The sequence below is a fragment of the Neopelma chrysocephalum genome, unplaced genomic scaffold, assembly GCF_003984885.1.
Source record: "Neopelma chrysocephalum unplaced genomic scaffold, ASM398488v2 Primary Assembly neopelma1_68, whole genome shotgun sequence".
Lineage (NCBI taxonomy): Eukaryota > Metazoa > Chordata > Aves > Passeriformes > Pipridae > Neopelma > Neopelma chrysocephalum.
Window position 1 is genome coordinate 3,545,450 of NW_020897727.1, and position 15,040 is coordinate 3,560,489.

General features: G+C 44.2%; 1 protein-coding gene across 2 annotated transcripts in view; it reads left to right on the top strand.

Moving 5' to 3' along the window:
• ZNF423 (zinc finger protein 423) overlaps positions 1-15,040 on the top strand; it is a 228,958-nt gene that overhangs the window by 71,459 nt on the left and 142,459 nt on the right. Inside the window, exon 4 of one of the 2 annotated variants that reach the window (XM_027685020.1) lies at positions 599-679. The exons of the other annotated variant lie outside the window; for it this stretch is intronic. Within the exon in view, the coding sequence (XP_027540821.1) occupies positions 599-679 (81 nt within the window). The remainder of the gene's footprint in view (positions 1-598; positions 680-15,040) is intronic. 2 annotated transcript variants of the gene reach the window in all.

Sequence of the window (15,040 nt, forward strand, 5' to 3'; positions counted from 1 at the left end):
CTGGATGTGTTAAGCTTTTAAAATGAATTTAAAACTCACTGGTATCCCATATCCCCTTAACTAGAGAGGACCAAGTAATTGCATTGGCATCATGTGCAGTCTTTTTTATACATGTTTTTGCTTACTGCTGTTACAGTGTAGGTGTTGTAGCATGATGCTATCTTACAGCATTAGTGACAAGAGTAAAGAATTACATGTGGATTTACAACTTACTGTGTCCTACAACCAGCACCAGAGGCTGCATACATCAAGCAACTATTCTGCGATATATCAATGTCTGGTGGCTGATGCAAAGTGGTTTGTTGTCTGATAAAAGGTGGCTAAAAAGTCACAAGATTTGTCATTTTGCTTGTGTGTTTTAATCCACCTGCATTAGTCTGGGTTTAGCTACAGTATTTTATTGTGTTATTTTTGCTTCCTCCGCCCCTTTCCTCCCATGGATCAGAATAGCCTCACGTAAGCTTGTTTCTTCAGTTGCTCAAGTGAATGTAGAGTGTTTTAAAGCAAATTAGTGCATCAATGAAGCGGACAGAAGTAGGTTTTGGCGGGGTCTCTGAGCATTTCATGAGGTCCTCTTCTGTTGTTGATAACTTTACAGGTTGTCTGTTTCAAACAGCAGCAGAGCTATATATGGATATTGCCAGCTTGGAAGCGGCTGATTTTTCTAAACTACTCTACGGTAGGAACTAGTTTATAATTAAAGTCTTGCAGTTGCTCCTTTTAAATGCCCTGTAACTTGTACACTAGGCTTACGTTTGAAACGAGGTATTGTAACTGTTTCATGCTAGTGTATAATTTTGCATTTTCTTATATTTCACCTGCTACAAGAATTATAATTGCCATGCAACCGTATATGCAGGATGCTTATCCAGAAAACTATATACGGTAGCTTGTCAACAAGTGATGATGTCTCATGAATGTTTTTGTCAGGTGGCACTTTGTACTTCCCGCTGACAAAGAGAGACATCTTACATACATTTCCAAAATTAGTCCTTCCCCAAAATTGTAATCTTTGTTTGCACCCGATTGGCAAGTCAGAGATTTCCTCTCTTTTTGCTGCTGCTGTTGTTGCATCTTTAAATTAATCAATTACTGATTGTCCTCCACAAAAGAAACTGAAATACAGTTGTGAAAAAGCAGTGTGGAAACTTAATTATACACCTAGTTTATACAGCTGTGTCTCTAATGACCTACTGGCCCTAATTACTGTGTTGTGGCTCAGTCTGAGTGCTCTTGTCCTTGCCAGAATTCTGCTCCTTTCTCTTAACCTGACTAGTGTTTCAAGCTTAAAAAAATAACAAGTTTCCTTTTTTTGTTCTTTTCTATGTTGTCGTGCTGAAATGCAGTTTCCCCACTTTCCAGAGGTCATAGCAGTGTTTTAAAATTGGCACCAGAAAAGCTCAGTAATATCACAAACTGTAAAAACATGGATTTTCCCTGGAGTCCTCAGTTCTTGCTGTCTAGATCTGAAAATGGGCACCGGGGCAGTGTTTTTATTGTCAATCACTCGGAGGGCTCCAAGCGCAGGCTCCTGTCCTTACTTTGTCCCAGACGTCCCCTCTCCAGCTGCAGGGGCAGCACAGGGATCCCAAGGGCTCTTGGGAGGGATCCTGGGCACTTGGCTGCAGTATCCAGGTGCTGCACATGTCTCCCTGCAGTCAGTATTTGTGCCCATCAGTGCTGAGAGCTCTGAAACCCCAGATTATTGTAGGGGTTCACTTGGCTGGGTGGTTTGGGTGGTCTGACTGCTGTCACCACACAGGTGATGCTTGAGTTTACCTGGAGGTTCCCAACCGACCTTTTTCCAGGACTTCTGCTTGCACGTGCCAGAAAACCAGTGTGCTGATAAGGAGCTGTGCTGACTGGCTTTCTCTGCAGGCCCTCAGTGAAATATAGATTTATGGTGTAGAACACAAAGCACATCCCCACATCTGAATTCGGATCTGGAGTCAAACAGAAGCACAGTCGCAAATTTAATGTCAGGGTGGGTGTGTGTTACCCTTGCCCATGCAGAGGTTTTGCAGCACATCCTGTGCAGTGTCTGCTGAGACACCAGCGCTGGCTCTGCCCCCTGGGCGGGGGCTGCTGGCAAAGGTGCTTTAGTGTAGCCTTTCATGTATTGCATACGTTTGACAAAGTTGTGCAAAGTGTTATGCTTCCTAACAGCACTGCTTATCCGGCAGATCGGAGGGTCATCCTGCAGGCAAAGGTAGGTGAGAGCCCCTGGTTGCTCTGCTCCAGCGAGGGCGCCCAGCCCCACCCTTACCCCTTGGCACGGGGAGGCACCGGTGGGGCTGAGCCTCAGCACTTGTTTGTCGGGCTCTCTTGGATTTTGCAGGCGTGCCAAGGCCTGTAGGGCTTTGTGGTGGGGGGACACGTGAATTTCAAACAATGCTCGCTCGCCATAAACACCCAGCTCGGGATGCGCTTTGTGGCCTCGCGGAGGGTCTCCCTGAGCGGGGCCCGGCCGCGAGCCCACGGCAGATCCGCGGCCACGCGGGAGCCGGCGCTCGGAGCCGGGCAGTGTGCTCGCTGATAAGAGTGTGCCAGTGCGCCAGGCAACATCCCCTGCCAATCGCCATGGCCACCTTTGTGCCGGGTCCCCCCGGGGACGGTGGCAAGGGAGGCAGCACCAGGCACTGCTCGTGCAGATAGGAGCGCTGCCAGCGCGGCTGCGGGCGGCTTGGTTGCACACTACCAAAACCCCTGGCAGGAGGGAGGTAATGAGCTCTCTCCACCCCTTTCTTAGCCCCCCTGTAGCCAGCAGTCACTGTGGACGGCCCAGCTATGCATTCTGAGGCTGCACAGACATTTCGTAGCGATGATGATGTCTTTCCTCAAGCAGCATATGTTTTTCACACAGGAAGAACATTTTCCTGTCATTTTTAAACATATGGCCCAGTGAGGAGCTGAGGATGACAAGTTAGCCTGCTTGTATTGGCAAGGGACTGTTTCATTCTTGCTACTTTAATTGAGTTCTTTTATCTGCTTTTATCTAGTTCAAAAAGTAGTCTGCAAAGTAAGCACAGGTATGCATAGAAATGAATAAAAGAGAAAGTGGGTGCATGTCTTAAATGAGGCCTCTTAAAGGAAACATGTTGTTCTTTGGTAGTCTTGTACAGGTCAGCCCCTGGCTGTCTGCAAAGCCAGTCTCACCTCCTGATACATTGCTGCATCAGAAATGAAGAGATGTACAGAGACTGAATCACCCCAAATGCCCAAATACGAAGCAAGAGCCAGTGCTGGGTGCTGCCAGTGTGAGAGACCTCCTGTGTGAAGCAGGACCTGCGCTTGGGAGCTGGAGCCCACCCAGATCCCCCTGCAGCACCCCAGGCCTCAAGACAGCCCTTCTGTGGCACCAGGGGTGCTGGAGCTCTACCTCCCCCTCTCCTGCTTCAGATTTGTGTTTGCAAAGGGTAATCCATCACCATGTTACAGCAGAGGGAGCATTGTGGGAGTCTACATGGGGCAGGCTTGTTTATTGGCATTATAGAAATCTAAGTAAATTTTTTTTTTTTTAAGAAGAGGGAGGGGTTGCAATGGAAAGGCTCCTTCCCAGATTGGAGCCTGCCAAGTGCTGCAAGGGCAGCTGTGCCTACAGGAGGAAGGATTCCAGTTGCCATAAGCAGGTCCCAGCATTCAGGGGGTTTTAGACAAAACCCAGTATATGAAACGCGGTTCACAGCTGCAGTGAGGGTACCCAGGACTACAACAAGATGTGTGCTTGTTATAAAGTGGCCTTTAATAAAGCCTTAGAGAGTGCAATGGAGGATGTACTGGGATTGTCCTGTCTCAGATGGACAAGAGCATAGATTATTTGTGGTTACAATGCTGCTGAAGGGCATGCATTGCCTTCCTATGGGCTGTTGAGGGAAGAAACTGTTTGCCATACCAACAGTCTTTGCAGATTAAGAGCTGTTGAGATCTTCAGACTGCAGATGTGAGCAGTGAACAAGAGGTGCATTCTGAGTGTGCTTTTTTCCTTGATTTCTTGCCCTATCCTTCGCAGACCGTTGGGTAAGTAGTCGTCATATAAGGATGGCTGTACTGAGCCAGCCTGATGGTCCCATAGTGCCATTTCTCCAGAACGTTTTTCTAGATGTCAGCAAACTTATCTGGGCACTTTGTGGTGCTTTTATTTAAATTATTCAGATAGTCTTTTTCCATGAATTTCCCTTTTGAAGTTCATTTAGCATTTTCTGTGGTGGGGACCCAGAGCTCAATTATGCATCGGGGAAAAGTACCTCCTTTGGTTCACTTTGGTTTTGTCACCTGCTTTCACTTGATACTCTCCGGTTCTTCTGGCGGAAGAGAAAGTGAGTGATTGCTCCTTTTCCACCTTCTCTACCCACTCATGCCTGAGCAGACTTCTTTTGCTGCTCCCTCCACTGTCTCCAAATCCCTCTTTGCAGTCCATTTACAGATACCTCCTGTACCTTGACCCAGAGTAAGAGACAGGAGCATGGTGAAGCGTGGCTGATGGGAGAGCGTGGGGTCAGCTCTCTCCTCCATCACTTGTGCCAGTAATGTGGTCATGTTTGTGTGTCTGTTCTGGCTCCCGAGCAGCAGGCGAGGGACAGTACTTGTCCTGGTGTGAAGACCTGGCAGACAGAAAGATGGTGTCTGGCCATGTAGGGGAAAAACAATTAAGACTTCAATGTTTATTAAGAAAAAAGCAACCAGCAGCGCATTTCAAGCACTCATCACACAACATAATTTTTCCGTTGGAAGTAGTGGGATTAAACAAGTCTTTCTAATGTTGATTTCTTTGAATTTGTAGAATATAAATGGTGGTTTTTTTAAAATCAATTAAAAATGAAGGAAGTATGTGTACAAACACTGTCAAGAATTCCTATCTTTCTTTTTTTTTTTTTAAAAACAAGCTCTAGAAAAAAATCCCCACAGAAGTTCTGTAGTGCATATTTGAATGCTTTTGTTGTAGCCTCATTAAACTTGGCTTGTCTGCAGATACAGCTGGCATGTTATTAACTGTGCTCCAGGCTTGGGGAAGCCAGAAAGCAGCCTCCACCCCCTGGTGCCGGCTGGCTTTAGGGAAACGTGCCAGCATGGGTTGGTCCTCTTCAGCTGGCTGGCTTTGGGAGCGCTCGCTGGAGCATCTCCGCATGGCCTCTGGGTCCGGGAGCCCAGGGCTCAGCCTGCCTCGAGTGCCACCCGAGGGAGGGCTGCGTGGTGTCCCCTGTGCCGGCCGGCAGCCCCGCGCCCCTGCGGCACAGCGGTGCCCTGCGAGCAGGATGGATCCACCAAGGTACGTGTCCTTCCCTGGACAGCCCCAGCCGGGTGCTCTGTTCTCCGTGGGCGTCTCACGCCTTTCTTTACCATGGGCTGGCAAGAAGCAAAGTAGCGACCGTCTGCCAAACAGTTTCTCTGTTCTGAACAAAACTGCATACTGGACTGAACCAGTCAAATAAATTGAATAAGGGAAATATTTTCCCTGCACCTGCTGGAGAGGCTGTTACTCTCCAAGCCGGGTTTGCACATCAGAGGACCTCCACCAGAGGTCTAAGTAGCTTCTGACTTTCTTCAGAGCTTTGGCAACAAGTATGTATGTTCTGAATGGTGTTTCATTTAAATTATTTTAATAGGTGCTTTTAACAGTAGGGTGAATTTTAAAAATAGATTTTGTTATTTCATATTCAATTGAAAATTGTTGAAAATATACTCAGAAGAAATTTAAGTTAAATTACATGTATTAACTACAGGTAATGTCATTCAAACATCTTGCTTATTATAAGAAGCTTTCATTGTCTTAACTAATGAAAAAATTGATTTGGTGTTTTCAAGGCACTTGGTCTGTTCCCGTTAAATACTTCCTAGGGCATTTGAGCACTTTCTAGTCTTTAAACATTTAGACTAGCAACCTCTTCCTGACACAAGGAATTCTTATTTTTGTCATCATGGAATTAAGAAGTTGTCACTGTAATTTGGCTTAAGTTTTGCCTCCTACTGAAAGGAGAACTCCTTCCTTCCTCCCATCTCATGCCTTATGCTGGTACAAGGTTTGTGTTGTCTTTGGGAGCTGACATTGCTGACAATTAAAAGAACTGATTTTTAGTCTGTGCAGCTCCCAGATCTGGTGCCCTATGGAGCTGCACAAGCCTTATGTTGACATGAGGGGAACAAGAGGTCAGGCTTTGGGGGGATAATTCCCCTTAACAGCCTGAGTTATTTTGGATGACAATTACTGTAACTGCACCAGTTTGCTTAATGACATGCATGAAATTGGTGGAAGAGCCAAGGTCTTTAATCCAGGTGGATTTTGTTGGTGGTGATGCCTGTAACCATGGGGGTGAACTTCCCCTTGAAAGCACCATTTTGTTGGCTTGTGGGTCCATCTCTTCCTTAAGTTTCCTTGAAAATCTTTCTCAACGTAATGGTGAAAGACTTTTTGGCTCCTCTTTTTGTTGCTACTCAATTACTGTTAGGCTTGCTGAGGAGGACATAAGGAAAGGCTGAAGAAGCCCATTGCTTTTCTCTTCTCCAGGGAATCTGTTACATTAAACATTTGAATAGATTTTTGAACATAATTCCCAGTCATTTCCTCTACAGTGAACCCAGTTCACTCATGCAGACTTTGTACTTAATGATATCTCTTAAAATAAATGAGATTTGATATAATTTATACTAAATGGTCATTTTAGAAAGCTACATCTACTAATTATTCATTAGAAAATTTGAAAAGACAAAAGTAGAATAAATTCCCTTTATAAACTCGCAGTCTATAGAAATATAAATACACACACCTGTGTTTATTTTCTTTGAGCAACAGTGAGTGCCAGTAATTTACTGGACTCCAAGAGTAGTTTAAGCAGGTTTGAAGTACATTGTTCAATACACATTGATCAGCCACAGCAACCAACCAATCCAAAACCAGCCAAAAATTCAAGATGCATCTAGGACAGTTATTTAACATTTATGGTAGTACTCAGTTTGTGGTTTGTCTCTGCATCATATGAGGTTGTGCTTTTGTGACTTGTGGGTGTGTGCTCGGGGTGACTGCTCTCTGCCCTCCCCTCTCCCCGTTGCCTGTGTCCCTGTGGTCCCTCCTCGGAGGCTTTTTCCTTGCTCTTTTCTGGACTGCCACCATTTTATATCTTGCTCTCAGCAGTCCTCTCCCCGAAGCTGTGCTGGCATTTGCCCTTTCCCGGCCCCGCATGTAACTGAGTCACTTCACAGTTTATACATTTAAGTTACACCTTACTGTGTTACTGGTTTCTCCTTTACTCTCAGCTGCAGTTACTCTCTTGTCCATTGTCCCAGAGCTGGCTCCTCCTTAGAGCTCTGTACACATGCAGAGCCTTCCTTGAACCATCCCGTGGGGACCAGCAACAGCAGATCTCCTCAGGTGCTGTGAAAAATCAAGCTGCTCCCTGTGCTGTCTCAGAAGGCAATCTCAGCTAGGTTCAGATGAAGTAAAGACATGTGCTAGTCAAATCTTTGTTCAAAAACCTAGCAAATTATTTAATTTGCATTCAGACCGCATTCAGATCCAACCTGGATAGCTGCTTGATCTCACCTTACAGCCCTTCTCTGTTCCTTCCTCTCTTACAGACACTTGTCGTGGTTCGTTTTACAAGAGCTGTTTCATGTAGGAATTGTATTCCAAGGTGTTTCAATGCTATCAAGTGTAACTGGGTTTGATTTTGACCAGAACCTCTGGTACACATAAATAAAGCAGATAGTAGTCCTTGCTTTTTATGGAGGATAAACTGTCATCTTTAGGAAGCAATCACAATGCTGTTGCACTCCTCACACAAATAAGACAAATTCAACCCAAAATTTAACACAAAAGGAAATGAAAGTGAGTAGGATTTTCTTGTTTCACCTTAAATGAGAGAATACTGAGTTTTCTTTTTGCCAGAAAACTGGAAATGGGAGGGAAGATGCTTTCTCTCAATAATTAGGTGTGCATATACATATCTGTGATGTACAAAATACCTCATTTTCTGTTAATGAGTTTGGTTTTGAAGACCTGACTGGCTAAGATTGTATTGAAAATAACATCATTACTTTGGGGGAGCACCAGTCTTAATTAGAAGAGAAATGAGGAGAGCCAGTCCTTACAGCAAGTTGGGGAGAGTGATTTTTTGTGAGTGGTACTGGAGTTGGGAAAAGTGCAATCTGAGTTAGCAAAACTGTCTGCTTTTCCAGGGGCTGCCACAGCAATTGGCCGTGCATGTCCGGATCACCGAGTGACAGGCGGGAGAGCTTGGCCACTCCAAGAAGGGAGGAGAGGGAGGGAGGGAAGGAGGATGGGGAGAAAAAACAATTTGTGAACTTGCCCCTTTTGAGATAGCAACTGCTCCTCTCCCGTGCCCAGGATCATGCTGAACAGCCGGCAGCTGCATCCCACTCTTCTTTTGCTGTCAGCAAATGTCACTGCACAAACCTCAGTAGTTTCAAGGAGCCACTATTTGTACACAGGGAATAGAGGAAACTCATGGATAGAACTGTTGTGGTGTGTGGGCTGCTCTGGATTTTACTCTGTGGAAAGAAGATCTCCACAAATGTTTTAAATTAGGCTATCCTTGGTAATTCTGGTGGTATGGAGCCCAACCAAAATTTCAGGGAAAAAAATAAGTTGCTCTGTTAAAGCAGACATGAAAAAAAATGAAGGGCTTAACTTTTGTCCTGAGGGTGATAAAACAGCACCACACAGCTGAAAATCAATCTGACCTTCACCCACGTGATGCTGTTGTCTCAGTCTGTCTTTCATTTCCTTTGGTTGAGTGAAGGCCACGGCATTCAGTAGGGAGAAAAGCCAGAGGGAGGTGCGGAGAATCCTGTTTTCTCTGGAAAGGCTTCATTGCTTGCATAAGTTGACTCTATAAAGTGAGTTGCTGTAAAACTTTAAATTATTTTATTAAATTAAAAAAATAAAATCCTTCTTCTTTTAATAGCCAGCAATCACATTAAGGTAGAGAAGATATGTGCTGTAAGAAATGAAGTGTTTGTGATATAAAACATTCTGTTTTAATTAACCCTAGAATTAGTTGGTATTTTGAAATGAAGGCTTCATGTAGCAACAGGAAACCTGCACATTCATTTAAAAACCAGAAATTTGTACCCAAAGTGGAGAAAAAAGGATAATTATTTTTTTTCTAGAGATATTTTAACATCGTGTTGCAGGCTTTGCAGAAACAAAGAGAAGGTACCTAGATACACAGATATTTACATAAATAAATCAACAGTTAGGGCTTGTGTATAAGCAATATTACTGATTTTCAAAATAGAGGTACAATTTCAATTGGTGAACTACTAATTTTGCAGAACATCCTGTAGCAAGTGGTTCCCATCTCATTTTCTTGAAGACAGAGAGTGAACCAAATGAATGGGTAAAATTCAGTGCAGAATTTTAATTCTATTAAACAACAGAATCAAGACAGGGGAAAGCTACATGCATAAGCACATCTTGATATTCTTTTTGACATCCTGAAAGCAATTAAAGTGCAATTCATAGCTCTTCTTTGAATCCCCTTCTTCTTCCATTCTTTTTGAATTTAAACATGACCCAGAGCCAAGAAGTTGCCAGCTATTTCTCTTGGAAAAAAGTAAATTTTCTGCACAGGCTTTACAAAACTAAGACTGTTTCAAGTTCTGCCTACCCTAAAATGCATTTTTCCTGATTCATCTCATCACATGCAGATAATGTCCTTTCGTGTCAGAGTCATAAACTACTCTGTTGCTTTATATTTTTGTGCTATAGATCCCCTAGTTACTGTAGCATGGAGAGAGGAAGGGCTACCTGTTGTTTTCTTTGTTCAACAATTGTTGCCTGTTTTAGGAAGGTCTATAAGAAATGTCATCTTCTTGTTAAAAAGATAAAGGCAGAGATTGTATGTAGCTGCAGAGATTAATCTTTGCTTCATAAAGGTTAAGAATGAAACAATTTGTTCATTAATCTGTTTGGGATGATGGAGATTAATTTGTGACTGTAGCTTTTTACTTAAGTGTGGTTTGTCTGACATACCGACCATCGTGGACACTTTTACGTGGTATTAAAAAACCCAAAATGGTAAATATAAAAGATGTTGGGACCTTTTCCTGGCAAGCTGTGTTACTCAGGTCTCCATGCGATATGCCAAAATGCTATTTGCATAAATATAGAATTTAATAAGTTATCATTCTGATTAACGTCATTAACTGCTTAACTACTGTAGAAATTGGCTTCCAAAGTTGCTTGATGGTAGCTGTTGCTCTCCACGTCATTCCATTTGCTGTCTCACTGGGGATAATGGTATGCAAGGGAAAGCAAGAAGGTCAAGGATCTTTTTGTTTAGTCTCTTTGCACATTAAAAGTTCTATTATGTGTTTGTATTGCATGTGGTTTCCAGTCTGTTGGCTACAGTGCTTTCAAAATCCATTGATGATGAGTTTGTGAGGCTAAATATATCTTGTGGGTTATGACTACCAAGCTATCACTTTGTGTTGCAGTCAGGGCCAATATTTAACAAGTGTTTTTCAGAATGAGGAATTTTGAAACCGAGTCAAATGATCTTACAAAGGGGTTAACAGAAATGCTAATACAGAAGATGACAGCAAATGCTTGGTCTTTGCTGACAGTGGGGGTGTTTGGAGCTATGCTGTGCTGTTTGTGAGGAAGTGGCTCTCAGGTTGGGGTTTTTATGGGTTTTTCTAGGGGTGGGGGAGCGCTGTGGTATTGTTGGGAATGACAGAGCCGCCACAAAGCTGAATGGGGTGAAAAAAGAAGTGGTGTCCTCTCCAGCAATCCCTTTCTGTGCCCCCAGCAAGGCGTAGGTGCAGCGTGCTGTGGTGGGGGCATGCGGGGGACCCCATGCAGGCTCACCCCACGGCTTCCCACCGCCCACAGCTCCCCTGTTGTCTGTCCCCCCGCAGGAGCCGAGCCTCCATCCGTCCCCCCGCGGCTGGCAGGGCCATCGGGCTCCGCTGAGACCTCGCGGCTGCTTCTTGCCCGACATTTAAGGGAATGCAAAGCCAGACTGCAGGATGCAGCCACGTCCTAAGGGCTGGCACAGCCGCCTTGCTTGTTTTCACTCTCTAGCTAGTAGACTGACCTTTTAAAAAAACAGTTTCAGCTGCTGTGAAACACTGACAATAGCTTTAATAGATTTCATTTTGGAATTAAATAGCTCTGGTTACATTTTGATAATGTAAACTATCAGCCATGAGCATGTTTTAGCTGATTGTTTCAGGCTGTGTACAAACTCAGGCAGACGTCACTGCCTCCTTACCCGGCGTTAGCGCAAGATGCTCATTTTCTTTAAAAATGAAAGCAGAGATTTATTTATTTATTTTTAAAGCTATTTGTGTTCTGACTGCATGAGTACCTTCACACCTGTCCAGTGAATCCAGTGTGCTTGTTCCTGAGGGCAACCTGACATCTGGGAAATTCTGCCTCAGCCCAGACCGGTCCCCTTTGAAGCATCTTTGGTATTTTGAGTTGAAATGGAGTTACACCATCACACATCATCCTTTGCATTATTCTGTTCTGCTTCAGTATATCCTGCTTTTATAAATTTTGGTTCAAGTCCTGCTCTCGGGCTGCTTCAGGAGTGTTGCAGTTATCTGTAAGCTGTCTTGTGTTTTTTCACTGTGGGGCTGGTAAGCTCAAAAACATCTGCAGGCAGGGTCAGTCCAGCTTGTTAGTCTTTGGAGGATATTTACAAAGTTTCATAAGGCTTGGACCCATACCCACACCCATCCTAGATGCAGTGTCTACAGATTTATCCCCAAGAGCCTCTTACAAGCTCTGTTTGCATTACTATCTAGAGCTATCCCACTGCAGAAATCCTCAGGAGAGAGAAGTGGTCAAGAGTACTTAGAAACATCTGTTAAAAATTCAGACAAACACTGCACTGTCACTAGAAGCAGTTGGGATGGGACAAATGAAATTTACCATGTGGTGCTACAGCAAAAAGGGGCATTTTGTTTCTTCCTTCCTTTTCCTTAAAAATTCATAGTTTGGTCAGTAGATCCAGGAAAATGCCCGAGCGGAGCACACTTGGAACAAATAGCTGCTTGTTAACCGACGTCACAAACTAACTCCAGAGCCAAGCCTTGCAGTCTTGCAGGAGCGCTGTTTCCCGAGTGCTCGCATTTGGTTCATCACACACTTTCTGCTTGTCTCAAGAAACCCTGCATCAATTGTGCAGACCCAGAAAGTCGTGACATTAGGAGACAAAGTGACTTCAACATGACTTTTCCATTGCTTGCCATACTTAAGCAAAAGGGAAGAAAAAGTTGCAGCAACAAATCTACTGGATGAACTCTCCAACTGGTTGCTGTTTGGTGTGTGGCTACACAGTGGATTCAGTGAGTACTTGATAAATATTGGCATTTGTCCTTGATGATGTGTCATGAAGTTATAGGCCATTTGGCAGGGAAAACAAGTTTTCTTATGTGTGAGGCCGGACTTGCGATGATGTTGTGTTCTCCACTGAGGAAGTTCAGCTGAGCCCCCCACCTGACCCCATTCCCCACAAGGCACGCTCATCTCCCTTTCCCATCCTCTGCCTACCAGCAGGACAAGAAGCAGAATGAGCTGTGTGGTTTGGCCGGGTGGCACATGCCTGCTGATTGCCTAGGACAGACCCAAGAGCAGGGATAAGTGCTGCCTCTGCTCTTAGCCTTTCTCTCAGCAGAGACGTGAACTGGGGTCTCTGCCCTACCCAATCAAAGGGAGGTTCACCGATCTTAGAGAAACTCAATTTCTATCCGAGAAACTCAATTTCTCTCATAGCTCTCTATCCCCAGTCCGGTGTGATTCAAAAGTTAATAGGAAGGAACAAACAGTTAAGACATATGACAGGCAATATGATGACATAAACCTTGTTTTGTTAGGATGCCAGGCTGAAAAAATGAACACAAAGCTCCTGAGAATAAATGAGTCACTTCAGATTGAGACTTGATGGACAATGTTGGCTTTGTTATCACTCTGCAGGTAGTGAGAGGATAGGGTTAGGGAGAATTTCCAGAAAAGTAGGGGAGTTGTTATTAGAAGGGTAAAGCTTCTACTGCCACGGATCCCCTGTAGTGGACCCTGCATTACCCTGGTCCCTCCTCCTTTTAGGAGCCTTTTGAGGAAAAGTCTTCTGTGACAGAAACATCTTTCAGGTCTTTTAATCTGTGAGCTGCCAGGTGAAAGAATAGGGCTAGGGAACAAAAGATGCTCAGATACTGCAGACAAGCTTTTGTAGGATCTGCCACGTCAGCTGTCTCTTATAAGGTCTGCTGTATTTTCTGTTGATGGTGCTCTTCCCCTGAGGATTTTCCCACACCTGGGAATGCCTGCCATAACCCGCACTGATATTTTCCTCAATGCCTTTCATTTCTGCGTACAGATGGATCTGGGATATCACACACTGTCCTTGTCCTTATTCTGTTCTGCTCCTTGGCAGTCACAGCTTTCCTGGCCGGGAGCTTTCATGCCACCTCCCTCTCAGCCTTTTTCAGGAGGGGCTTTGCAATTATTTATAAGCTAGCTTGTCCTGTTTTCTGAATTTTCAGTGTCTGCAGAAGAGGAAAGCTAAGTGTATGTTCTCTGGTTTTACATGGAATAGAAAACTTGAATTAAATGTTGGTTCTCTGTGTTAGCAAGGTATTAGATTTTTTAGGGTGCTGGGAACCCTCCCTTTAAATCAATGGTTTTTTGGGTGGAAAACATCCTAGTGGCCTGTAACTACCTCTTGCCTTTGAAGTGTTTGGAGGCCCTGGAGGGGCAGGCAGCCAGCTCACTTGCATGCTTGTCAAGGGGAGGCTGGCTGTCCTGCTTATCCTGTATTCCCACTCACCATCCTCAAGTGGGTTTTCTCTCTCCCTCCTCTTGTCACATGTCAGAACAAGATGCATCCTGTGATTTACCTCATTCACCTTCCACTTGTGTTCTGAGGCTTGAGGATTTCCAAAATACAATGTGGTAAGCGGCAAAACTCTAATGATGTGGGTCTCATAGCACCTCTGGAGCAATCTTTAGATTCTTTGATGAGATAAATGTCTATTCAAGCTGAAGAGCAGTATTTTCTCATTTTGCTGCTGCAATAGGTGGAAGGAGTGACTAACTCTTCCTTTAGAAGTAGTAAAGTGGACAGGCTTGTCTGCTGCCCAGTTGGACAATGCTCTTACTTATTCACCCCATCCTCCACCACATCGCTGTTTTGGTTGCCTGCATGCATATGTGAGAGGGAATTATAGGTCTCCTAGCTATCTTCCCTTCCAAAGATAATTCAAATACAGAGTCTCTTCTAAGGAGAGATGCATACCGCCTCCAAAACATATATATACACAGAAGTAGAATTTTTATTTTGCTTTTGACCACCCTTAGATAAAAACTGATGGTTACAGCTGAATCTCACTTTGAGTTTTTCATTAAAACTGTTCAAAGCAAACTACAGGGTGGAGGGTCTCGTGTGAGCCAAAACTAACCTCCGTGTTCCTGCCAGTGAAGCTGCATTGCCAAATTTCACACAGCCGTGTTCTCTAGCACCTCCTTTGAACACGAGTGTGGTTCTGGAGGCCGTTTTGAAGCTCCCACTTGAAACACTCTCTGTGAGCTAGTGGAGCGTTTTCTGGCACTTAGGGTTCTGTATCTGGTAGCTGTTTGTGCTATAGAGAGCAATGAGTCACAGCTTGCTAAAGGAGAAAAAAAGGATTTCTTAGAAAACCTTTCAGAAAAGCTGAGGTTGTTTTTCAGCTGGAAGTGCTCTTGGTGTCTGTGGTGGAATTGGTGTGGCAAGTTACCTCTGCAGTGTTTCTAAGAATTACCAGATAGTGTAGTGGCTCATCTGAATACCCTTTTTGTATGATATTTGTAGCCAGTGACTTTCTCCTAGTATAGCAAATTTCATATTTTTCACTATCTGGACTGCTGGATATGGGGTTTTGTACCTTGTTATACTTTTATTCTTAATGCTGTACTTGAATTACAAAGGTGCAAAACCCCTCGTCTCCTGCTGAAATCTTGAGGAATTATGGGTGTTCATCATCCCAAACAGGCGAGTGATTGTGCTGCAGACCTCACTCTGAGTTGGTTCCTTTCTGTAGT